The following is a 26,896-nucleotide window of genomic DNA, read 5'->3' on the forward strand; positions in this document are numbered from 1 at the left end:
AGATGTTTTTAAAACTCCTTTCTAGCTTCCAAAATGCCCTCTAGGATAAACTGCTTTGCAAGCCTTCTGGGGCAGGAGGCCCTGAGGGACATTCCTGGGCAGGGTGGAGAAATCAGCTAGTGTACTTGCATTGTTTGGAGCCCGAAAGGGAAGTTCTTCCCTCCCATCTTGCAGTTATTTATACTGTTAGCTAGGCATTAAAATGGCTAGGGTTGTAGAGAAACACCAACAGAATAATAGCCGAGTAAAACAGTACAGCCTGCCCAGGTTTATCCAGCTGCTTTATCATTAGTAATACTCAGATAGATCAAAATTTCTGTTAAATTTATCTGGAAGTTCTTTTGATTCAGTCTTGAACTTTGGATGCAGCTTTGCTTCATTACCATGTAATGATTTTTTATAATCATGGCCACAACAGACCAGACTATTTTTTTTTCGCCTTTCGTGTGTGTAAAATTCCTTAAGAGAGTTAAAATCCGAGCTAATAAAGAATAAGATGCTTAAACTTAGGCATTTTAACCACACATCTCTAGAAGTAAGTATCCTGTAGTACTAGTGCTGTGCTGGGGATCTTCCATATCCTTCATGCATGCTTTAGCAATGTTGATGTTCTTGTATGGTGTTCTTCCCCAGATATAATCTGTTCTGTCATATCTTGAAGGAGCAGAAAGTGACTATGAATTTTGCACCTGGAATTTTAAACTAGGCGGTATTTATGTATGTATATTGGAGTGATGGATAGGATGCTGCTTCCACTAAAGAAATGTGAAGGCAGAAAGAAAATCTTCTCTTCTTCCAAGAGAATGATTAAAAGATTTTTAGCTTTTTTTTTTATATGGTTAGTAGTATAGAATTTTTCTCTGGCATTGATCCAGAAATAATGAAATGTCTAATACTAAATAGTCTATAATCAATGCACTAACCTTTCATCTTAGTGATGGTGGTTAGTGACTCTCAGTTGACACAAGTGCAAATAAAGGCTTAAATCCTGGCAGAATTAAATTGTAGTTACTGTATGCTTATGTTTCTGGTTCCTGTTACTGGACTCCCGTGATTACAACAGGACTTAAAACATATTTAAAGAAGTGTGAAAAGTATACTCCCATGGTTACAAAGACTTGAACAATTCAATGGCATCTGTAGAAGGCCTTTGGGAAAAGCTCTTAAGAGTTACGAAGTATGGGAACCTCCGGAATTGGTGCTCTTTTGCTGCCTCATCAGTGCTGTTCCAGTTCTGTTTGGTTCGTTGGGAGGTGTTGAGTAGCAAGGGAAAAAAACAGTAGCAGGTCCAGTATTTCCACCACGCAAAAACATGCTCTCTGCTGACATAAGTATCAGACAGCTGCTTTGCCATGATTTTTGCTTCCCAGAGCAAAGCTCTGCCGCTGCTTTGTAGGTTAGCTGTTTCTGTTACACTATCTGAACCTCTGGAGGGCAGGCAGTTTCTGCTTGCCATGTCTGTCTGTTGATAGTGACTACAAGATATGAGCAAAGCCAAGTGGTGGTGTATCAAAGCCTCTTAATTTTGAATTCACAGAGGGCACTAAAGAATTAGATCTCTTTTTCTTGGTGTGTTCATTGTTTACTGTAGTATGAATGATGGTTTCCATTGCTACATTACTGCTGTGGAGTGTCAGCAGGCATCGTAAGTGTGGTTCCCCCATGTGGAAAAGTAAATGAATGAATAATGGAGACTGCTCATCCACCAGCCCATCTCAATTTCTGGTGTTGTCAAGTGTTCAGATCTCTTATGGAGAGGCAGGCATGAATCCCTTATTCCACTAGGAATGTATGCAACTGATTAGGGGACAGGGTTTTTTTCTGACACCACCCCTCATCTTGGAAGAATAGGCAGGGAGATGTTCTTTCCAGGCTCTTTCTGAGCCTGACTGCAAGCAGCCACCTTGAGGCAAAGCAGGGAAGAGGTAAGTGTAGATGAGAAGGTATTGTCCTGGATTCGTCTGCCCTTACCTCCATCCCCAATAACTCATCTTTTGACTGCTTAAGGAGCATTAAAAAATGCTGAGGAATGCCATATAGTTAAACATACGATACAACAGGCGCAAATGGGCGCGAGTCTTTTGCTCCCTGCAGTCATCTGTATGCATGGATGTGACGTCTTTGCCTTTTCCTTCCCATTCTTTGGCGAGCTTTTTGGGTTTTTTTTTTTTCCTCTTGTTCCATCTTAGTTTTAATCCTTCTCATCCTTTAAGTTTGCTCTTTTAATTTCCTCCTTTCCCTATTTTTGCCCCTTCTCCTTTGAAGGCTTCTTTCTCTTATTAAGTCATTTAACCTTTATTAGACCATACCATGCTACTCCATCCCACTTCCTACTTTCTCTTTTATCCTTTTTTCTCTTTTCTAATGGACTCTTTTCATATCATTCTCTCCTTGTTCAGCTTCCTACCTCCCCTTCCTCATTCCCTTTGTTGTTCTCTCCATGGGACAGGTATGTCTCATGAAAAGGTGCTTTGTTCAGAATGTTATCTGCCTTGGGGCAGCTATTTAATGAAAAAATCAGCTTTCCATCCCATGCTTCTATCCCTCTGAAGCCCTATGCAATAAATGCCAGTTAGAGTTTTACATAATTAAAATAACCGTGTCGTATTTCTTTTTTAGTATTAGTGTCTTCACATTAAAGGAATAGAATGCTATGCAGCATGTATGTTTTTCAAAACAAACAAAAAATTATTATTCTGATCCATATGACAGCCCTCATTATCCAGAATTTTCTTTAACCCTTCTTTTCTCTTCTGAGAATATTCCAGCCATCTGTAGAAGGGTTGGCAAAAACACAAACATGAATGCTTATAAAAAGTCTAGTTCTTTTTATAATTGGGGATGAAAACTAACATGCTGCTTGCTTCTGATCCCTGTTACACTCTTGCGGCAGGAAAGCAGTTAGAAGGGATGAAAATTGATGAAAAAAACCCAGCAGACTTTTCTCTTGGTGGCTGCTGTGGTTATAGGGGGAATTTGCAGTTGCGGAGAGGACAGTGGGAGATAAAGATACAGAGAAGTATCAGTCTCAGGTGGTTTTAACAGTGCAGGATAATCTTAACCTTTTGGGTGCTGGGCTCCTTGTCCTGCCCCAGGGAACTGAGATATTCCTGGATACCTTAATATCCTTATAAGAGGATTAAAAGCAGAGACGAAGGAGATGTTGGTACCCGTAACGGCACTAATTTGTAGAAATGTGACCACTTTCGCTATAGAGTAGCTGACTTCAGACTTCTCAGAGAGATGCTTCCACTTAACCTGAAATGCCACCGTCTTTAATATGCAAGTTTGACACCAAGTGGCTCTTTATGCTCACTGTACAAAAGTTAACATCTGGATTTGTGCTTTTCCCCAACCACTTTTTCCGTCTCTTTTATTTCCACTTCATACAGTTTCATATTCCTGCTTGTAATGCACAGTAGTGTGCAAACAGCTGGATTTTAAGTAGCTGAAGCTAACGATTGGTATAGAAATGAGTATGTTTTAGAAATAAGGATCTTTCTTTTCCCCCTCAGAATTTTATTAATGTTATTAGATAATATTTTAAAAGTCAGATTTTCAACAGACAAAAGTCAGGTTTGGAATTGCAGATTTCTCTGAAGAGGTGAATGATACAAAGGAATTACTGAAAGCAGTTTTAGGAACTGCGTTCTCTGTAGCGTTTCATGCTCAGGTACTCCCATTAGAGAACGTATTTTTGTTCAAGAGGTGACAGGCAGTCAGCAAGTAGGACTTCAACAGCATCGCTGTGTGTAAAAGACTGCTTTTTGCATAAGTGGAAGAATCATAATATTAGAGTGGCATCAGGATACGATTGCAGTGGCAGTGACACATTTGTGCCTGCCTGTGAGATGAATAATTAATTAATGGACAATGGATAAAAAGAGTTTAGATGTTCTGGGAAAAACAGCGTTTTGTCTAGTGCATGGAAGCTTTTATAAAAAATCACCAGGTGTAGATGCATACCACTGCCTTGGTGACTCCCACACTGCATGCAAGTGAGATTACACCTGAGAGTCCTTCTGCAGCGGAGGAGCTTTGTATCTCCTCAGAGGAAGCTCAGTAGTTGATTTTTGCCCTGCAACTAATTCAATAGTTGTGCTCTCCGCAGCCAAAGTTGTCACTTAGCAGCATCTGAGTTGGCCTGATGTGCCTTCCCATGTGCTCCGGGGCGTACAGTGCCCTCAGCTGCCTACCCTCCAAGCAGGAGCATGGCAGTCCTGCAGAGCACCCTCTGGTTGTGCTGGTGGTCTCCAAAGGGCTTGAGTGGGCAGGGGGGATTAGGTGGCATCGTAATGCAGAGCAGATGAATGTCTGTGGGACAGATAACTGATCCCAGGATCTCTTCCAATGCTCTAGTAGTGCGATTGGAACTAGTCTACTTTAAAGGAAAGAAAATATGGGCAGTGTAGTTCTGAGGCACCCTGGAACGTGGTCAGAAAAAACCCAGAACTGCTCTTTGAAGCAAATTGCAAAAACAGGATAGCTGCTGCTTTTATGTCCTAGGGCAGAAGTTCCTCTTGGGTGCGTTCGTCCTTCCCTTGTCAGTCTTTTTTCTCTCTCTTTTTTTTTTTTTTTTTTTTAAAACATCCTTCACCATTCTTTCTTCAGTGTTTTTAATTCTCTTGTATGCTATTCGAAACATCTTTGACACGTCTGAGTGGTTGTCTCTACACATTTGCCATTGTGCTTTCTTTTTTCCTTTCCCAGATGTTTGCATTTTTAAGGGATTTCATTGCCTAGAGGCTATTAGTTCTCCAAAAAAAAAAACCAAAAAACAAGAGGGGAATATTCAAGTTGCTTTTCTTAAAGCACAAGGAAAATAACTTACTCTTTTTTTCATCTCCTGTCATATTTTAGAAGCTCATGAGAATTTTGTTCGTGATTATATTATCAGTTGATCAGTCTAGGAATTTCTCAATTGTATTTCTCATATGTTCAGTACGTCATTATTGCATGTATGGTGCAGTAAGATACTGTGTAACAGAACAATGCGAATTACCTAGGGTATATTAAGATTTACAATCAATCACATAAAGAAATGTAGAAGAAAAGCCAGAGTGGGTTTCATATTTAGTATTATGATCCCTCAAATCTGTAGAGCCCTTTAATTTTTTTTAATTATAGGTATTTTCTGCTGTTGTTTTCTTACTCAATATGTAGAGACACATTGACTCTGTACAAGAAACTACCTTGTAAAAGAAACACCTTACAAGGTTGTAATTTCCATTCATTAATACAACACTCTGAACTGATTAATGAGACCGATAATAATTTTATATTTCAGAAGTAATAGCTTGCATTATTTTTTTTCCAAATTGTTCATATTTTATTGGCTATTTATTTTCTGTTACATTACTTTTCAGATTTATGGAAGGTACTTGTAATTATCCTTCATTTGAGGCAATGAATATATTTTACTGGACAGCTTTATGCTTTCAGTGTTACATTGTCATTTTGCAGCTGAAGAGCAGTTTCCAAACTACACTTGTGCACATAGTTGGTTACTGAAGTTTTGGATTTTTCTTAGTGTTTTGAGGTCTTTTTCCAAGCTGCTGTGAAGTTTGCATTTACGTGGTAGGCATGTGCAATGCAGGGCTGGGTCTATGATTTTACAAGTTAAAAGCCTAAAACAAGCTCTCATTAGCTATTTTTGTAGTTCTGAAGATTGCAACTTTTCATTGCACCTCATATCTGCAATTGACTTTTAAATAATAACTTCTGGGTCAATACCCAGTAGCTGTTAGTACCAAAGCAAAATGTTTGTGGAAACTTTTCCAAACTCTGTTGATTGACATTTCCATAGTACCTCTGTCCTGCTAAGAGAAGGAGCAAGAAAAGAATACTTTTCTGCCTGGGGCTTTTGTGCTTACATGCTATAGAGCTAGGAGCTGTATACAAATTTAAGTTTGTCATTTATAGCTAGCACTTTGAGTTTTGTCTGAACTCAGTGATTTTAAAACATCATTGCAGGAGTCATTTTCCTCTTGCAAGTAGTAAATGTGCCACATCCATAAAAGACAAAGTGTGAGACATAGCTGTAATTGCTCAGTTTTGGTGCCAAGAATAAGTGGTTTGAAGAAAGTTTAGCACCCTTATCCCTAGGGATGAGTAAATTATCACAGGCAACACCAGACACAGTAACTTCTCACTTGAGTTCTAGTAAACAGCAAGGACATGTTACAAGTATAATAGATATTCATAAAGTAATATTAAAATACGCTTCTTATGACACATATTTATATTTTTATTAGCAGTAATTTGGTATGCATGTGCACAGATACCTAGAGTGTCGTGCAGAGTATTCATATTCCAAGAGCTGTAACAGTGCTGCAGATATCCAGGACAACATGAATTATTCTTCTGTTCTGTAAGACTAGATGCCTTTCGTAGAGCCACATGCTCCTCAGTGTGTTCCTGTGTAAGGGCAAAAGAAATCATGAGTCAAGAGGGACCTTCTTACTGTCACAGCAGTGAGACTGAACCTAGTAGCTTTCTTGAATATTCTTTCTTGAGGTTTTCTTTTCAATAAGTTTTTATTTGCTTGGTAATGATTTTTGTGTACGCATGTTTCCCCATCCCCACCAAAAAAGACAAGTAAATACAGCAAAAGAATGGCAGATATGGTTAATCTCAGTCCTTAATGAAATGGCCTTAAGCGAGTAAGTAATAGACAGTGAGGCTGTTTCCTGTAAGTGGGGAGAAACCCATCCACATAGAAACTGGTCTGCCATTCTCTCTTGTTCTGTGTGCACAAATCAAAAGAAGACTCAAAGTACATCTCTCTGTTCAGTGAAAGTTGTTTCTGGTCTAGAAGAGAGGCATGCCAACTGGGGTTGACTTTTATGGCATTTGTACCAGTAACCAGAATTCCTCTGGTTTTATCAGGAAGAGGAAACTATTAAAAAGCTCATGGAGGCTCCTGGTATTGGCGAAAGACCTGGCCATTTAGACACCTGAGCACTAACTCTAGGGGGAGTAAATCTGACACCTTTGCCTATATTCAGCAAAGATCTGTATCGAGTACAAATGCAATTTGGAATATCTTGAGAGTTTATGGTGGCAGGGAGGTGGGGGGTTTCACACATCCCATTTTACACGAACCTGATGAGTTGACCAGCTGGGACTGTGAAAACTGACACGAGATTAGCTGTACGTGTAACTGTTACAGAAAACCACACTGGCTTGAGCAGCAGCACATCAGGCATCAAATTACTTCTGTGGGATTTGCTAGAGAAGAGCTACCATCATCTCTCACTTCAGTATATGAGTCACTTATTTTGATGGCCCAAGCAAACGATTTTCATCTGTATTCTCATAGCAGGAAGAATATTCAGTAGTGCCCCCACAACCTACGTTTGGGTGAGGATTCAATATCAACAGTGGTAAAGCAGGAATAATGCCTCTGGTAGATGTGATGTTTTTGTGCAACGCCATGTTTTGGAGACATGATAAACCATAATCAACTGGCATTTATTTAAAGAACCTACAAGGGTCCTACTGGAAATAAACAATGAAGAAGAGCTATGTCAGGTCTCTGAGCTTGAATGAAGCGTGGGGTCCGGGGTCATTACAGGTGCCTTCCTTTTATTTACTTTCCTACCAGTCTGACTGATCCCGCTGGTTGTTGTCAGAGCTAGTCAAAACCAGGACAAGCTCACCCATGTAGTTGTCTGTTGGCCAAGGGGAGACATTTTGCATGCCAGCAACCACACCCAGATGGGTTCCAGAACAAGTATATCCATTGTCTTTCATGGGCTGAGGGCTCAAGTTTCTTCTTCTGTCTTCGCTTCCAGTGTATTGGGGTCTGGCTGGTAGCTGGGTAGGTATTTTGAAGAGAAACTACTCCTTTCCTTCTTGAGAACTCCTGTACAGTTGGAAAAGGTTCTAGATATAAATCACTGAATGTGAAAAGTCTTCAGATTTTCCAGTTGTCCTGAAAGAAGAGCGTATAATGCATGTAACATGCCATGAAGAAGTCCATACTTATCAAAATTCATTAGAAGATCTTGACCCAAACTGCACTGAGAGCTATAAAAGATTTTGGAATCTAGTCTTGAAGTTTGTGCTGTTACGGAAGAATATTGCAATGCAAGCATCTTATTTTGTAACTATTGCAGCAAACTCTGAAATAGCTCTCAGCCTCTGTTAAGTATCTCATTGGTGTTTAGAAATTTGGAGTCCTTTTGAGGCTATCTACGAAGTCGGGTTTTTACTTCTAAAGGTTCTAAAAAATTAAAAGAGCAATTTGATTTAATTATTATCAAATGGTAACAACTAAAAGAGGAAAACTTGGAATCAAAATGTACCTATTTAAAAATAAGTATTCACACATACAGGGCTTTACACTGTTTTTATTGCCAGCTTAAGCTACACAATTATTCAGTGCTTCTGTTTATCTTGATAATCTGTCTGCTTGCTGTTGTAAATAACTTACTTGCTGGTGGAGTTGCTGACAGTTACTTAGACTTCCAGCTTTCAGAAATGCTACTAATTGTCTGTGTTTGTGGCTTCTAAAAGCATTTGCTTCTGAGGTAATTTTAGCAGCTAATGTACCTCAGAGTCTTCACTGCTTGTTTGTATTTTCTTTAGATGTGTATTTCCAAAGTGTGAATCTCTCAAACAGATGTAATTCACCTGAGATGATAAAGTGACCCAGTAGCTTGGCTGAAAATGTTACCTTGTTTGTGATGTTGGTTTATCTTTGTGGAAGACAAAACGTTCTCCTATAACGCCGCATGTAACCTGCGAAACCTTGCGCCTTCGGGAAGGGTGCGTGCGTGACATTTTCACATGGACACCCACGCAGATCCAGGGAAATTGGGCTGGAGGGAGTTCTGCAGGGAGCAGGCGAGATGGGTTGCATGCGCTTCCCTACCCACAGGCTCTCACTGTGGAAAAGTGACGGAAAAAATCTGAGATTCTGAATATCCCCTGCCATTCCCTGCTCTGGCAGCGGTTTGGGGTCGCCCCTCAGCAGACCACGAAACGTACCCTTCCTCCTCCTCTCTGCAACTGCATTGGTCTCTGTGCTCTTCATCATAAATTCAGTCTGAGGGCAGGGGACCTTTACTCACCTTTGCCGTATCTGTTCAAGTTTCACCCGTAGAACAGCTTTCATTTCAAGAGCAGTGAAGAGCTGTTGGGCACGTAGTTGGTTCCTGCAGCCCCCTGTGCCTTGGCAAGTGTCGTTAGCCAGCTTCGGCGGTGAGGCTGCTGGGCGTCCAAAGGTTCTCGCTTGCTTGTCATCACGCCGTAAGCCACTGGTGGTGCCAGGAATAAACACACAGATTTCCTGACTTACTCTGCTGCGGTCTTGTCACGAGACAGTTCTCTCTCCTTAAATGTTCGTGGTTTGGGTTTTTTTTTAGCCCCCAGTAGTAGTTATAAAAGCGTGTTAAATATCAGACTTCTCAGCCCGAGACCATCTGTTTCCCTTGCAACCACGTACCAGCCCCACACATGGGTTGATTGTCACCTGCGCCAAGGTTACGGCAGACGACAAGAAGAAAGGCGTTTTCCCATACGATAGTTTAACCAGAAGGTGGATGAGGGATACGTGCTCAGGCGGAGGGGGTGTGATTATGCTAGAAATAGGGGAGCGTTTCCCCGCGAGTAGAAGGCAGCAGGCTTCCAGGGGCTCCAGTCATTCGCATCTCCTTTGGCTCTATTGTCTGTGTAAGATCTTGTCCCCCTTGACTGGGGCATAGCTCGCTTTATAAATCAGCAGTGTTAACATGGTGAGCAAGCTGTCTTTGGAAGTGCTCTCCCAGCGTACCAAGAACTGTTTTTGCCAAATTTGTTACTGGTGAAATGGCAGCTGTTAGGTATAAAGGGAGTTCACACACTTTCTGCACATTACATCATTTGAAACTCAAATTCTGTTTATGTAGAAATCAGATTACTCTTAGGATGTTTCAGATGAACCTTTTTTTAAGAACTAAATAATATGCAGAATTTGTAATTCTGTCAGAATGACATAGAACTGTAATGAATCATTTTATTTAGCCTTTGCTTACCCCAGAAGAAGCAGCACCATCTCTTTTGCTGCTGCAGTTGCCTGGAAGGCAGGAGCATTGTGGAATTCAACTTGCGTTCGCTAACAGCGTGTGGGAGACTTCATCAGTTTTCACTGCACCATGGTGTTTATTTACTTTGTGCTTGTTTGTGTATTTTTGCCATTGTTTCAAAAACATTTATTTTAGCTCTGCTCTTTTTAGATCTTCATGTGTATACTATCTAGTTGGCTACTTAAATCAAAGGGTGTAGCTGTGAGCTGTGATTTCTCTACCTTTTATCTGTTCTGTCAGTGTCTGTCTTAGAACTACAGCAGTGTTATTACAAGGAAGAACTTACTACGACATGAATCAGCCATTTTGTTTTAAGGAACTTGGTTCAGGTGAGAAGTTGTAAAGTTTAGTTCGAAATTGATGTAAAAGATCACCTGCTGGAAACAGCTTTGGAGCAGCAGCGTAACTAGGACATAATGAACATATGTACAGGAAAAGGCAAAGTCTACAGTCATTTATGAAAACACATATGGAATTTAAAACATTTAAATACATTTAAAAATAATTCTGGAATTTCCCCCCCAGAATTTTTGTTTATTGGACGTAATTGTTTATTATCATTAATTATTGTGTAGTCTGTTTAAGCTGCTCAGCCTACTGCTGTCCTTCACAGCATTTGCAGAATAAATGGCAAACATATACAAATGTCTAATTAAATCACTTTTTGTGTCCACTGATACTCTGAAATTATCATAGGTTTACTTCAAATGCTATGCTAGTTATGGGAGAATTGTGTTGATAAGTTACATGAACTGAGACAGACAGACAGACTAAAAGTTAGGGCTTTTTTCAACTCTTAGCTATTCAAAGTTTATCTTTGATTTGAGGGTTAATGACTCTATCTCCCTTCTGAAAAGGGAAGCAGCTGTACTGGGAATCCAGAACATCTTGTAAGAAATCTTCTGCAACGTATTTGTCCTTTTGATTGATACTAGATTTGATTGTCATTAGAATAGGCTAATATCTTACTAAAATCGAGAGGCTGGTTTTTTTCTTTAAATGTAAGGAAGAAGAGCAAAATTCTAATTCACTTGTAAGCCTAAAAAGCTTATTTAAAGTCATTAGAGAACAATAGTTCTTCAGTTTGCTCTTGTGAAGGCTCCCCCTCTTATGTGTTTCTGTTCCCTGACACAGTTAGAAGGAAAAAAGTATTTAAAAGCTATTTTGGAACCTTGATTCCCTATTCTTTTGCTCTCTTTCATGATCTGCATATTCCTTATACTTGATAACAGATCTATTAATTGATCTGGAGACAAAAATTCATCTGGCGACCTACTGCTTTATTTCTGTCTTGCTCAAGGGCCCAAGCTGCAGTCTATAAAATTTTTCACCTTTTAACTCTAGAGGCCAGGATTAAACTCCTTTTTAAAAGTCAAGGCGTTAGAGTAAGCATGTCACTTCTGTGTTTTACATGACAGTTTGGTTATTATGATTTTGTAATAAAATTGTGTATGCTTTCTCATTTTTCATAGAATTTTTCTCTTAGCTGTTCACTTTTGCATCTCTTCCGTGTATTATTCATTCAACCTCTTCGCTGTGCAGTTCTACCAGTTTTTCCCCTATGGTTTTCTTTTCATCTCACTGCCCCTGTTCCTTTTTCATTTCCTCCAAAGCAAAACATGAATCCCTCTTATCTGAGCTCTTTCAGATCTGATGAAACAAACTCACCTATTTGTGCTTAGAAGTTTTATATTGCATTTTCCCATTCCTAGCTTATCTTTCACAGATTTTATTAGTGTGGCCTTGTGTTCCCAGACAAGGCTGAGCATGCAGAAATTGATCAAGAATTAACATCGCTTATAATGAACTAAATTGGGGCCTTTCAAACTACTTTTGGATTTGTAAATTTTCAAAATGTTCAAGAGGCACCATTAACCTTAACAATTCCATGACAAAAATTCAGTTGACTTAATTAGTGGAGAATTTTCCCCCTGGCTCTTGGAATTGAGGAAATCTAGTGGTTTGCTCCTTCTTCAAGAACATCAGCCATATGTCAGTAAAAGTCAGGTTTAGGAAGCAGTAAAAGAACCTTAGATGCTATTTTATTTATTGGGAAGAAAGGCAGGTTTTGAAGCACTGGTTGTGTCAGCTGTAATCATGACTTGTGAGTGTGGTTTTTTTCAGGTTTAATGTTTTAAAAGTTTGAGGGTTTTTAATCTGTACAGTAGTAACTGTGCTTCTAAAGTAAATAGCTTTTGGCAAATTGTTTTTCTTGGAAGTGTTAAGAAATAAAGTCAGGAGACAAAGAAAAGCATACAGTTGTAGCTCACTTTGCATTAATGATTTTTGGATAGGAGCCAAAATTATCTAACACTTGAAAATGCTAGGAAATCTATTAAGAAGTTGTACATCAAACTTTGCAATCCATACCACACTGCAGTTAAACATGTAGTATGCAATAAGTACATACATTGACACACTGTCATTTTGCCTGAATCAGGATTATAGAACTGAAGTATGGTACTTTTTTTATATATCATTTATTTATAAATCACAGTTCTTGCAGCCAAAATTAAGTGGCTGTCTATTTTGTATAAACATAAGGTGTCAGATGAGCAAAGCAGGAAATGGGATACTCCACATCATTCTACCTGTGTTTTACAGGCAGGTTTTGGCTATGTTCTCAAAGATTTCTCAGATTAATTCCAGTCCCCTGTCAGCATTTTGGAAAGCTGAATTTTTCCTCTCCCTACAAAGTCTTTCAGATGGACGTCTCCATTTTTGTTTCATGTTTTGTTTTCTTTTCAGTGAAAACCTGAATCTCTGGTTAAAAAGCTAGCCCTCAATTTGTGAAGTCAAAACATACTTCTCCACTGATTTTCATGAGTTATCAGCAAAGAAGATAATCTGAAACTAGCAATAATTGCACAACTTTCTCACTTCTGACTCTAAACAAGGAAGAAGGATGATCTGATTTATAAAGATGCAGAAAGGTCTATTCTGAACAGAAACAGCTGTGGCTTTAAGTGAAGCTTATGGGCTGGGTGATCCTCAGCCCCAAGGGAGTGTTGCTCTGGGGGGATGTTATCCCCTGGGGAAAAAGACCTAAGCCCACAGTCCTGCAAAACATCTGAATCCCACTTCAGGGAAGCCAGGCCAAGAGCACACCGCAAAAGGTTGCGTCATCATCATCATTATTATTAATTATTCCATTGTAATTACTTTGAATCTCTGCATAGTGTAAGCTGAATGTCATTTTTGTGTCACAAGTGAGCAAGCTTTTGTCATTTCTCACTGTGTGATAGCATGTTTTCCCAGTTTGATCTACAGGTAAATTGTTGGAATAAGTGAACGACATCTTACTATTGGAGGGTTCTGTTTGGTTTCACAGACCTCAGATTCTAAAAAGAGAATAGAAATAATGTCTGTTAGTGTATCCCTGCTAACTACTGTGTGGGTTAGCCTGGGGTGGAAGGAGATGGTGTTTGTGTAATATGACAGCAGGATTGCAAGTACGCTGTTGCTTCTAGTTCATTCTGTGTATGCACATGATGTTGCCATCGTGCGTTTTATGTTATCTTTTTTATTTCTTTTTCTTGTAATGCAAGATCGTGAGTATGTTACCCCAGCAGGTTAAATTTCAATTTGCTTTAGCAGCGTTTCTGTACTTTTCTTCTTTCATCTTTCTTCTTAAAACCCTCTGGGGATAAAGAGGCCACTGTTAGGAAGGTTGTTTGCCAAACTAGTTCCGCTATAGCTTTTTTCACTGAAGCTGAAATATTTGTCTCTGTTTCAGCTTTCATAAGGTGATTAAGCCATCCTCAACTCAGTTGAAAACCTGCAAAGTTTCAGTTGACTTTGTTACTTAAAATGTCTGCCTTTTGGATGACAGTATCATATTGTTTTTTCTTGATCTGGGTGAATTTGTTCTCCCAACCTGAGCTCTTTCACTCCATATGCTTTTGTAACTACCTTGTAACAGAGCCAGCGGCTGTGTGGCACTTAAGTGCGGGCTGGGGCTAAACCACGGCACTTCTGTTAGCCAGTCTCTTCCGTGGTACCACAGACAGGATGGCACGAATCATATCTCAACATGAGCCAACAATGTGCGCTTGCAGCCCAGAAGGCCAGCTGTATTCTGGGCTGCATCCAAAGCAGCAGGTGGAGGGAGGGGATTCTGCCCCTCTACTCCACTCTGGTGAGACCCCACCTGGAGTCCTGCGTCCAGCTCTGGAGCCCTCAGCACAGGAAAGACATGGACCTGTTGGAGTGGGTCCAGAGGAGGCCACAAAAAATGATCTGAGGGATGGAACACCTCTCCTGTGAGGACAGGCTGAGAGAGTTGGGGTTGTTCAGCCTGGAGAAGAGAAGGTTCCAGGGACACCTTATTGTAGCCCTCCAGTACTTCAAGGGGGCTTATAAGAACGACGGGGACAGACTTTTTAGCAGGGCCTGTTGTGATAGGACAAGGGATAATGGTTTTAAACTACAAGAGGGCAGATTTAGACTAGATAATAAGGAAGAAATTTTTCCCAGTGAGGGTGGTGAAACACTGGCACAGGTTGCCCAGAGAAGTTGTTGATGCCCCATCCCTGGAAGTGTTCAAGGCCAGGTTGAATGTGGCCTTGAGCAACCTGGTCTAGTGGCAAGTGTCCTTGCCCATGGCAGGTGGGTTGGAACTAGATGATCTTTAAGGTCCCTTCCAACCCAAACCATTCTATGACTCTGTGTTATTTAAATGAACCATATTTTGCCTGCTGTACTGTTGACCATGTGTTACATATGTATTGAAGGGGTTAATGGAGTGGTTGCAGGCTGGAGGTGGGTATGTTGGAATGCTTTAAGAATCGATTCCAGCTAATGGAAAAAATGTTTTAAAAGTGAGCTGGTTCAGTTCCCGCAGTGAACAACAGAGAGTAGAAACAACATTTAATAAACCTTTCAGAAGTAAATCCTCTGATTTTTTCCTTTCACCACCATCTGTAGAAGAAACGTCCTCTTTCTTCTCAATGGGCAGTATTTCTTCCCGCAGTGTATTTGCCTTACTCTGTTAGGTATCGAGAGAAAGCTCTTTGTGTCTGTGGCCAAAAAAATATTTGAAAAATATGTCCTCTAAGACTTAAGTTTTATTGACTTGGCACATTTTTGTTTAAACGGCTGGTGGACCAAAAAATAACCAACCCTAAGTTTCCTTCTCAACTTCCCCTAACTATCTGGTTTCCAGTAAATTGTAGAAGTTTTTACTATATACATCTTGTTTTACAAAGATGGATGGTGCAAATGAAAATCTCTGTTGTACTTGGAGTATGGGGGAATGTTGCATCTTCTGATTTATCTGTGTGTTACCTCCATTTTAAAAACTAAGGCTCTTACAAGATTTGGCAAACACAACCTGTTACTTGTGAAAATAATACATGATTACATTTGTTGTTGTTTGGGGTTTTTTTACTATATAGTTGTCATGCAGACTTGAGGGACTTACAGTAATATTTTTTAATTGATAATTAAGATGATTATGTACAGATTTAAATTAAGGAAGAGTTTGTGTTCTATTGATATTGGTAAAACTCACTGAAAAACCCAAGTTTTATTTTGCATTTGAGAATTGGCATGATTTTAAATGCAGGGCATATTTGTTGTGAACCATGAACAGTCTTTATGAAACCTGAAGAAGATTTGTGAAAACAGCCTGTAATAAAAATCACACATGCTTCATAAAACACTACTTGATAGATATCACTTGCACCATTAAGAACTAAACGACAAAGGATGTAATTTCAGTTCTGGCGTGCAATATTAATCGAAAGCCTTTAAAGCATCTTGCTGAAAGGAACTGTGACAACATGACATTGAAGAATTACGAACTAGAGACATCTATCCTAATCAGATTTTGAAAGTAAATGCCATAAAATAGAAAGTTATTTTATCTATCTTCTCAGGGTCACATATCATATAGGGTATATAACTTTTTAGCCTGTTTATGCTAAAAATACCAGGGACAAAAAATTCTGCCTTTCAAGTAAGTTTAAAGTTCAGTTCAATATACTTTAGAAAGTTTTTGTGAAAAGGTTGTTAGTAACTGATGGTTTGTTTGCTGCAGTAAGATTTCTAAAATATTATGGAGAACTGAATTATAAAACATAGCTGAGCATCCACAGATATTAAGGTGTACCTTTAACCTGAAGTAACACTCCTGTAGCTATAACATCTGAAAGACACAACTGAAAGACGTTGGTAAAAATATTTTTTCTGTGGTTCCTAAAGATTACATTTTTCATGCATGACTTGTTTCTTTGTCTTCCAGCATATATCTAACTGGTAAAGAACAGCTTCCTTATATGATAGGATATAGGAAATTATCAGCATGTACTTTGTGGTTTAAAATACCAGTATTACGTGTTAGAGACTATACTACTGCCCTCCAGGAGCTCCTGCTACTCCTCTCCTCTTGCCATCTGGTAGAACTTAGACAGACACTTACCATGTGTGCACCACGAGACCGTTCTGAGTTTCTCTTTAAAAAGTAAAATAACGTTGATATTTAAAGAAAAATGTGTAATGTGAATAACAAAACTCAGGTTTTCTTTTACATTTCTTCCAAACTTGGGATGCGTAAGCAAGCCAATGCAGTCTTTCAGAGCATATCCTGCAGTTAAATTCACTGGTAGTTTCTCACTCCTGAGTAGTTTGACAGGTTGTGAGACCCTACAGGCAGCGTATGGATGAGGAGACAAACATTGGCCCACTTTGATCAAGCGACTTGTATGACTTTTTCCCATTTTATATTATAATAGTATACACACACACACAAGATGCATATCTTGATCAAAGTGCCTTTGTCATTTCTCCACGTTCTTGTCACCACGTAGCTATCACAGAAGCACAGAGTGCTTCAAGAGGAAGTCAGCAGCAGCGGCTGCAGGTTAATTCCGTTTCCATCTGTATGTCCATTAATTGTAAAGCAAGCAGAAAGGGATAGTGCAGGCTGACACCAAAGTGAAATGGCTTTCCTGTGGTGGTAGGCGTTGTGTCACCTCATTCCTCAGGTTGAGTGTGTGGTTTGGATCCTTGAAGCAGTTGTCAGGGCAGAGGCAATTTGGACATGGATAAGATTAAACAAATACTTGGGATTAACTACAAAATGAGCAGATACAGGAAGTTATCTTGGTTTGCCACTGTAAGTTATAATAAATGATCAGAAAGGAAGCTGGGAGTCTTGCACACCTTGGCAGAAAAATTACACTGAAGCAGTGGTTCATTCAAAAGACGGATCTGCCTAGTTACAAATGAACACTCAAATACACAATTTTTCTCTAAACCCATACCCTTCCTTTTGTTTTCATTCATTAAATACAGCTTCTCACGAAAGATGCTCCCAGACCAGAGACTTCTGGAATGACAGTTTTACTTGCCTGCAGAATCACTGAAGCCCTGGCCATAGTGGTGCAGGTAGCCTGTCCTACCTCTCCGTAAGCAGGGACTTCAAAAAAAAAAAAAAAAAAAAAATTATTAATTATTCCTAGAGCTCCCAAAGGAGCTCTAGGAATAATTAAGCCCTAATAGGCACTCTCTTCAAGGTGAATCCCACTTCTGCTTACAGTACTTTTGGAGATATATCCATGTGTCAATTAGAGAAAATTTCAAGTCCATTGAAGTGTTCTATTGAGGAGATCGGTTCTTACAGAAATTACTTTTGACTGTTAGCAATCAGGGGCTAGCAGGCCAGGGACCAGTGACCTGGAAATGAAACGTTATCTTTCTCTGTTACCAGTTTTCTAAAACATTAAGTCTACTCCAGGGGCTTACTTCTGGTATATATGTGGATATTTGCTTTACCAAGACTCTTCTAAAGAGACAAAAAAAGGAGCAATCTGACTAGAAAGAGTTAAGACTCTCACAGACATAGATATTGAATTACATTATGTTCACATTTGAAATGTGTGTATCATAATGGAAGTCTTCGCTTTTGTGTTTGTCATGGAAACTCAATGTTAATTATACACTGTTAAAAAGCCTAATCCTTATCAAATGGAAATCACCTCTTTTTCCTAGATGAGTAGCTATCTGACAGGTCTCAGTGATCTGTCTGTTATAGAAAGGCTATCACACAAAATATGCAACAAATTACTTTTTTTCACGGGTGCTTGGTCTGCTTTTCTCCTTCTGAATTAACCCCTTTCCCCCAAAAGGCAGTAGTTACCATAAAAGTCTCCCTCTCCTTACTTTTTACGTTCATGTATGCATTTTTGTGTATTCTTTCATATGCAGTTCAAATTCTGTAACAATTAAATGATAAAATTAATTAAATGTAAATTACTTTTTGACAAAGAAAAGAGAAAAAAGTTTTTTGAAAGGCTACAGAGTGCATATACTTTACCTCTACAATTGAAATAGCTGCTTTGCTTCACTTTGGTTCCCTAGGGTAAATAACAATGTAAATATGTTTTGAAAAATTCATATAGCTGTAGTAAGACAGCTTTCTACCCAATTTCGTGTGACTCTTCCGAGTTCTGTACGTATGTTTGCATGCATAATTATCTGATGCTGACTTACACAGCGAATGCCTCAAAAATGTGGGGATTTTTTTTGTTGCACCTGAACAATTTGAATGCACAGGCTGGTTGCTAGGCCAACTTACATTTGCTTCTTGCTGCTGAAATCTTCTCTTTAAAATGAATGGGATTGCTCTACAGTCATTAAGGTCTAGACCAAACAAGAAAGTTAAAAAAAATTTAACTTGCCATTTTTTACACATAAGCCCACCTGTACCCATAACTGCTTATTTTTAGTGTAAACTAGGCAATTCTCATTTAGATTAAATCAATTAGGATAGTATTTACAGTCCAATTTAAAGCAAAGCAACTGTAGCTTTCTGCAGTAGTTCTTAAGTATTTCAACACAATTGTGCTTTTATCACATTTGAACGTTCTTTCTTCTTACTGATAGTCTATGGGAAGGAAAGTTTGAACAAGTGGTTTGTTGTGAGGGCTCTGGCCAAGTCCCAGGACTGCTGATCTTTTCACTAACCAAGGGATAGAACTGTTTCCCTCTAGGATTCCCGTTTTCCAACAAGCTGAGTGACAGGAAGGAGGAGTTACAGGGTCTCAATACTGGCCATTGTGGCACATGCGGTGTTTTCACCAGGAGTGGTCTCAAGTGTTGGAGAGCTCGTGAAGTCTGTATCTGAGTCATGGAATTCCCACTGTCTTTATCAGTTCCTTAATTATGAAAAGCAAAAAAACCCAATACTTTTCTGGCTGTGATGCTGATTTCTCAGGAGATCAGTGTAAATCACTTAACATATATGCCTTAGTTTCCCTACATGTGCAGTGAGCCTATTTTCGTACTGTCGCAGGGCTGTCGAGTGGCTTACGAGTTACTACGTAAGACTGATAGCTTTGCGTGAAAGTTGCAGTAATACCAAAAGCTGTTCTGTAGCTGTTAACTTCTTAAAAGAGGAGTTAAAAAAAAAAAAAAAAACACAAAAGAATCTGGCTCCAGCTTAAGAACAGCATTCAAAATATGACTGTTGTGATGATTGTATCTTCCTCACAAATCAGTGGTGCAAGACTGAAGTTTTGGCTAGAAATTGCGTGGCAATCAGAACTGCGGATTCAGGAAATCTGGCACGTTGAAGAAAAGATCGAAAGAGCAGTCCTCAGTGATCTCTCATTCAGAATGACAATACAGGACTGAGGAAATTTAGAGGAGTATAGGTTTTAGCTGTATTGATTTATGGACAATCTAATCTTTTTAGGCTTAATTCTACGTGCAACTCTTGCACAATGAGAAGAGGAAGGAATCATTCCAGATTTTTCAGGCTTTTCTGATTCTGTGGAGACCGTAGATTACTTGCCAATTGAAGTTGCCCTCGGACACTAGAAAATGTCACCTGGCAGCATCCTATGGAGAGAGACAGCAGGCTTCAAGGACATGTGATCTCTGTGAGGTTGCACTTGCTATGCTCTTCTAAGTCCCTTCTAGCCTGCTCCTTATGGTTACAAGCTCATCCCGCAACTCTTAATTGATGTATTACTTTGTAGTTTCAGTGTCAGTAATGTTTATACGTTATATAGCAGAGGGGTTAGTAGGGTCATAGTAAATTTCTGGGGGGACAATCTAAATCCCAAACAGTGGCCTGAGTAGCTGGCCTGTGAGCTGAGAAATACAGTTTCACTCCTCCAGCATGTTATCGCTGTACTTACTAATCTATGCACTTATTTGAGGAGTGCATAAATATCCGTTACAGAGCCTTTACTGTCACTCTTCCTTGCTGGTAGAGTGCGTGGGAAGGTCTGACATCTATTCGAGACGAAGCCTGCAGGTCTGGCATGGTCCCCTTTGTGCAAGAGAACAACATTATTTTATCCTCTGCTTTGTCTTTAACAGAAGATGGTGCGAGATCTTTAGTACTAAAAACGATAGATTAAAAGATTGATTTTCAGCTGGGGTTTTCAATGAGATGAGCAATTAATGAAGAAGAGGTGTGTCAGTGATGTTTCAGCTGGTAGGAGCTGCAGAGGAGGAGGGTGTTGCACTGCGTGGCACACTGGTCAACAAGGCTAGGCAGGTGGGAGAGTCAAAAAAGGGAGTAACAAAGACAGAAAGTCAGGTCCTTGGGACAATTTTGATTAAGTAATTTATCTGATTAAATAATGAAACACTTGATTTCACTTGTAATTTTCTACTGTCTAATTAATCATTTACACGTATGTATATTTACACGTGCACATGTGTAAATATTTACACAAATGAGTGCATATATATATTTATATATGCACACATACCTATATATTATAAGATACAGGGACACAGTTCTGTGTCAGCTGATAAATAGCTTGTAACCTAACTCAGATAAAATTTTAAAGTAGACATGGGAAAAAAGACTTTGCTAGTGTTAGTCTGTTAACTTTCCTTTAGCTGGCTTGTTGAAATGTGGCTTGAAGCCCTTGATAGGGATTGTAAATCCCATGTAGTGACACCCTTTGTGTCTGTGTTGGTAAAGAGAAAGCTGATCGGTTGTGTCCTTCCTGGAAGGTAATTTTTCATTAATGTATTAGGGATTTCATGTTGAAAACCTTGTTTGCAATGTAAATGCTGCCATTATTTTAATGACAGATTCAGCATTGCTGCTGTTCGTGACAAAAGTTGTATTGACCACACAAGATAACTGGAAAGGAGAATGGGGACCTCGGAAAGGAAATTATTCCAAAGGATGAATTTTCTGTTTAAGCTCATCACATCTATTCCTTAACATTCTCAAATTTTCTTATGTTTTCCTGAGAAATTACTCACTCTTAAGATATTTTTATAGTAGTCACCTGTAGGTTATTGGAAACATCTGTTTCAACAGACATGCTTTTCCTGTGCTCTATGTACCAAGGTATTATTATTGGGTTTGTAACAATTTGCAGTTATAACCAGTTATAAACAGAGAATTGCTTACAAAGATCAAACTACTAATTTAAAAAGTACCTGAAAGCATTCACACTGTGAGCAAAGTGCAGGCCCTGTATCTTCTGCTCTGCTTAAGACTTGCATTTATATTATTAAGTACGTTCTACTACATTAGTTTAGGAAATAGATTGCAATTTTAATTACATATTGTTACGTGTTATATTTTTAAGTGTCATCAGTCATTGCTAAGTCATGATAAATGAAGCGTCTTGAGGTTTTTTTAATTTTGTGTCGATTGTGTTGTATGGCAAGATTTGTCTTCTATTTATGGGTAATTTACTACTGATTTTACAGAACAGATTGTTAAAACCTAACATTGATGGAGGTATTTGATTGTGGGTTTTGCTGTTTTGAGGTTTTGGTTTTAAGCTTTATGGGTGTTACGTGCTTTGGTTAAGTCAAAAAATATTTCCTTTTGTTTTGACGGCCGACTCTCTGATCACCTATGACTTACTCCAAACTGTAGTTATACTGCATAGTGTGAAATTGAAAAATCTGTTCTGTGTGTGTTCTAATGGATGTGACGGTCATTAAGTATATGAGCCTTCTGACGTTGTAATCAGATGTGATTCAGTCTGTTAAATATCCATGAAGCAACATCTGCTTCACAGAGTGACCTTCTGCTAAAGAATACTTAGCATCTATTAGCAGATCATAGTGCAGATCTGCCTTATTTGAAATGCACTAAACTAGAGTAGTCTACTGCTGTTTAGCAACTAGCTTGCAATAATTTATTGCAGTTAAATAAGGCTTAAAAAACTCCATTAAGTAATTATAGGGATTATATGCATTTCGAAAACCTTTGTGTTCTACTGAAATTACCCATTTAATTTCAGGGTTGGTTTGTTAAAAAAAGCTGAAATCTAAAGGCACATTAGGGGATCTGTCAGATGCTATTTTCTGTAGGTGTTAATAAAACCAGATTAAAAAAAAAAAAAAAAAGAAACAAATTAAAACCAAAACCAATTTTACCATCTGTTGTATATTAATTAGAAGTTGGTGTATCAAGGGTAAACTTGCTCTTAGAGAACGTTACTGAATGTCTGCTAATAGAATAATATGCAAATATATTAGATGATAGGATTATGTTGAATTTCTCATTCTGCTTTGGTTGTAGCAAATGCTAAGATGGTGTATAACGGACTTTAATTTTCTTTCTTCTTAGAACAACCTCCAAATAACCAAGGCCAGTCGACCCTGCAGCCTTTGCCACCTTCTCACAAGCAACATTCAGCACAGCATCACCCATCCATCACCTCACTTAACAGAAACTCACTGACAAATAGAAGGAATCAGAGTCCGGCCCCGCCGGCTGCTTTGCCCGCCGAGCTGCAAACCACACCTGAGTCAGTCCAGCTGCAGGACAGCTGGGTGCTTGGCAGTAATGCGCCACTGGAAAGCAGGTAATTACTTAGGTACTACTACAGACTGTGGCACTTCTAATGAAAACACTTAACTTGATGAAAGATGACCAGCAGCTAATACTTCCCCTCATTCAGCAAATTAAAATGAACTTTTCAGTACTAAAAAAATCGGTCCTCTCTCTAAAATCCACAATGACATTCTTTTCTCTTACAATGCCTACTACAGAATAACTGGATTCAGAGAGTGTATTAACTTTTCCAGACAAACATTGTCCTTCCTGTTCATAATCTGTGACTTTTGACTGAAGAAATTTCTTGCCTTGCTTGCCAGATGCATTATGTGTCAAATATATGCTGCCATAGAGAGTGAATGTTAATGAACTCTTGTACTTGGTCCCTTTAAAGGGGGAGCCTCTTTTACTCTGAGGTATAAGCCTCACCTTATCCATGTGAGGCTAGGTGTTTATTAAACTTGTCTAGGATTTGGTGATACAAAAGAACTCAGTTCTGGTATAATGATAATTTTGTCCGCATTCTTTTTTGTCTTTTAGAATTGATAACTGGCTCTAGGAAAGAAGCAGCTAATAAAAAGGGTGACACTAGCTTCTTTAGATGCGGAATGATGTATGATTCAGAATGATCTATAAAAAAAATTTATAGGACTTACTGGCACAGAGCTGAATTTACCTACAGTGATTAATTAATACTCATGTAACAGTCAGCACTAATTTTTTATTAACGAAAGCCATAATATTCAAATTTAGTCATCAAACTGAGCATTTATAACTATATTGGAGCTGACAGTAATTCTTTAAAATGTTTATGAAATGCTTTCAGTTCATTCTTTGAATCCCTTTAAATTATGTTTTGTAGTGAAGTAAGGTAGTCCAGCTGATTTTGACTTAATTATCAGGTAGTTTTGTCCCCATAGATGTTTTGGGCAAGTCTTCTGTCAGGCTGTTGGGAATGGTAATTCCTTTTCTTAGTTTTCTTGGACCCTTTTGTATTGCTTATGAGACATAGACACTGTGAAATAGGATTCCACTGAAGGGATTTCATTATCATAGTCAGGCAATCTAGTACATTAAGAAAGAGTTTTCTTATAGAACAAGTAAGTTTGTAGTGGGAATAAGACATTTGACATTCTTCAGACACTGGTTAATCTTCAGTAGATGGTAGAGTCTTTGATGTTTGCTTCTGTTGCCATATATGTTTTTATTGTGTTTATAAAGAAAAAGACATAGAACTTGAGTAAAAATACCACTTCCAACCATGAGTAAATATGTTTTGCCAAGTAGCATCTTTCCATCTTGTAAATGTTCCTGATGAAAAGCTAAGGGTAATTGGATGTTCCAGTTTTGAACACTTGTGAATGAGCTGAAACGTGAAAAATCACATAAAAACTGACAGAGCCCTACTGTAGTTTCTCTGATAGTCTCACCTGGTTGGAACTCTGGAGGTGAAGAACTCATCTTATTTGTCATTGATTTTTCCCTCTTTGGTTAAGGTTCCCTACTGAGTGTGATTCTCAGTCTCTGTTTAAACTGTACTAACAACTTTGTGATAGGTCTCTTCCTTCACCCTTTTCTCAGCCTACAAGAAAGTTTATTTCATCTTTGGCAATATTTTAGCTTATGCCCATAGTCAGCTTCCCCCCTCCCCCTTTTTTTTGTCTGACTTAGATGACGGCCATTTGGAAGTACAAAATGTGAATGTCAGCATGTATACATAGCTATCTTGCTATCTCTGTAGGCTCATATTGGTGATGGATGGCATAAAAGTGACGTACAGCTTGCTGTCATGTATAGCTGGATAGTGAATAGGCTGCTTTTGTGTATGTCCATGTAGGTGAGAGGGATGTATTTGCAAAGCCTAAGGGAAGTTTTAGTCCCTATCGTTTTGCAGTAGTAATGGAAGTGACTTCGAAATACATATTTCATAATATTGGATTCAGTTGTATACTTAATAGAATATTCTGCAATTTGGCTTTGTGTGGAGTTAATACTTTTGTGTAAAGCATTGCTCTTGCTGGTTAAATTGATGAACTGTGAGGTGACAGATCAATAACAACCAACAGAAATTCCAATTTAGATTTTTTTAAATATAAAAAGACTCTCTGCTTAAAATTTTATGAGGGCCTAAAACTGTAACTTGGATTACATGAGCGCTGCTTTCGTCTTTGATGCCATCTTTAAGTGACAGTGAAATTACTGAACAGTGGCAGAAATTTACTTCATTCTATTGGGGCTCAGTAAAATCTACATTTAAGAAAAAAAAATGGCAAGAGAGTAAAAAAAAAAAAATTTCCTGCAGATTTCCTCTGATTTCCTGCCGACTGCAGAACCTTTTTATAGAATTGTAGAATCAGAGAACAGTTTGGGTTGGAAGGGACCTTTTAAGGTCATCTAGTCCAACCCCACTGCAGTGAGCAGGGACAGCTTAAGCTGGATCAGGTTGCTCAGAGCCCCGTGCAATCTGACCTGGAATGTTGCCAGGGATGGGGCATCTACCACCTCCCTGGGCAACCTGTGCCAGTGTTTCACCACCCTCACTGGGAAAAATTTCTTCCTTATTACCTAGTCTAAATCTGCCTTCTTGTAGTTTAAAACCATTACCCCTTGTCCTATCACAACAGGCCCTGCTAAAAAGTCTGTCCCCATCTTTCTTATTAGCCCCCTTGAAGTACTGGAAGGCTGCAATAAGGTGTCCCTGGAACCTTCTCTTCTCCAGGCTGAACAACCCCAGCTCTCTCTGACTGTCCTCATTAGGAGAGGTGTTCCATACTGCTGATCGTTTTTGTGGCCTCCAACAGGTCCATGTCTTTCCTGTGCTGAGGGCTCCAGAGCTGGACGCAGGACTCCAGGTGGGGTCTCACCAGAGTGGAGTTAGAGGGACAGGAATCCCCTCCCTCGCCCTGCTGGCCGCGCTGGTTTGGATGCAGCCCAGGATATGGTTGGCCTTCTGGGCTGCAAGCACACATTACAGAATCACAGAATCACTAAGGTTGGAAAGGACCTTCAAGATCATCAAGTCCAACCATTAATCCAGCACAACCATGTTCCCTAAATTATGTCCTGAAGCACCACATCCACACATTTTTTGAACACTTCCAGAGATGGCGACTCCACCACCTCCCTGGGCAGCCTGTTCCAATATTTGACCACCCTCTCGGTGAAGAAATTTTCCCTAATATCCAATCTAAACCTCCCCTGGCGTAACTTGAGACCATTTCCTCTTGTCCTATCGCTGGTTACTTGGGAGAAGAGACCACCACCCTCGTCGCCACAACCCCCTTTCAGGTAGTTGTAGAGAGCGGTAAGGTCTCCCCTCAGCCTCCTCTTCTCCAGACTAAACCACCCCAGTTCCCTCAGCCGCTCCTCATAAGACTTGTGCTCCAGACCCCTCCCCAGCTTCATTGCCCTTCTCTGGACACGCTCCAGCACCTCAGCATCCTTCTTGTAGTGAGGGGCCCAAAACTGAACACAGGATTCAAGGTGCGGCCTCACCAGTGCCGAGTACAGGGGCACGATCCCTTCCCTACTCCTGCTGGCCACACTATTTCTGATACAGGCCAGGACGCTGTTGGCCTTCTTGGCCACCTGGGCACACTGCTGGCTCGTATTCAACTGTCTGTCAACCAGCACCCCCAGGTCCCTTTCTGCCGAGCAGCTCTCCAGCCACTCCTCCCCAAGCCTGTAGCATTGCATGGGGTTGTTGTGGCCGAAGTGCAGGACCCGGCACTTGGCCTTGTTAAACCTCATACAGTTGACCTCTGCCCATTGATCCAGCCTGTCCAGATCCCTCTGCAGAGCCCTCCTACCCTCCAGCAGATCAACACTCCCACCCAACTTGGTGTCATCTGCAAACTTACTGAGGGAGCTATCCCCTCATCCAGATCATCAATAAAGATATTGAACAAGACCGGCCCCAGAACTGAGCCCTGGGGAACACCGCTTGTGACCGGCCGTCAGCCAGATTTAACGCCGTTCACCACAACTCTCTGGGCTTGGCCATCCAGCCTCGCCCAGCGAAGAGTAAACCTGTCCAAGCCACAGGCCACCACTT

The 26,896-nt window shown here is 39.7% G+C and overlaps 1 protein-coding gene across 7 annotated transcripts in view; it reads left to right on the top strand.

The window, feature by feature from the left end:
- TENM3 (teneurin transmembrane protein 3) overlaps positions 1 to 26,896 on the top strand; it is a gene marked incomplete at both ends in the record, with an annotated part of 320,770 nt that overhangs the window by 159,006 nt on the left and 134,868 nt on the right. For all 7 annotated transcript variants that reach the window (XM_081999411.1, XM_081999412.1, XM_081999413.1 and 4 more), the window contains one exon: positions 22,633 to 22,870. In XM_081999411.1, coding sequence (XP_081855537.1) covers positions 22,633 to 22,870 — 238 coding nt within the window. The remainder of the gene's footprint in view (positions 1 to 22,632; positions 22,871 to 26,896) is intronic.

The sequence above is a fragment of the Phaethon aethereus genome (assembly GCF_964289735.1).
Source record: "Phaethon aethereus genome assembly, chromosome: 4".
Taxonomy (NCBI): domain Eukaryota; kingdom Metazoa; phylum Chordata; class Aves; order Phaethontiformes; family Phaethontidae; genus Phaethon; species Phaethon aethereus.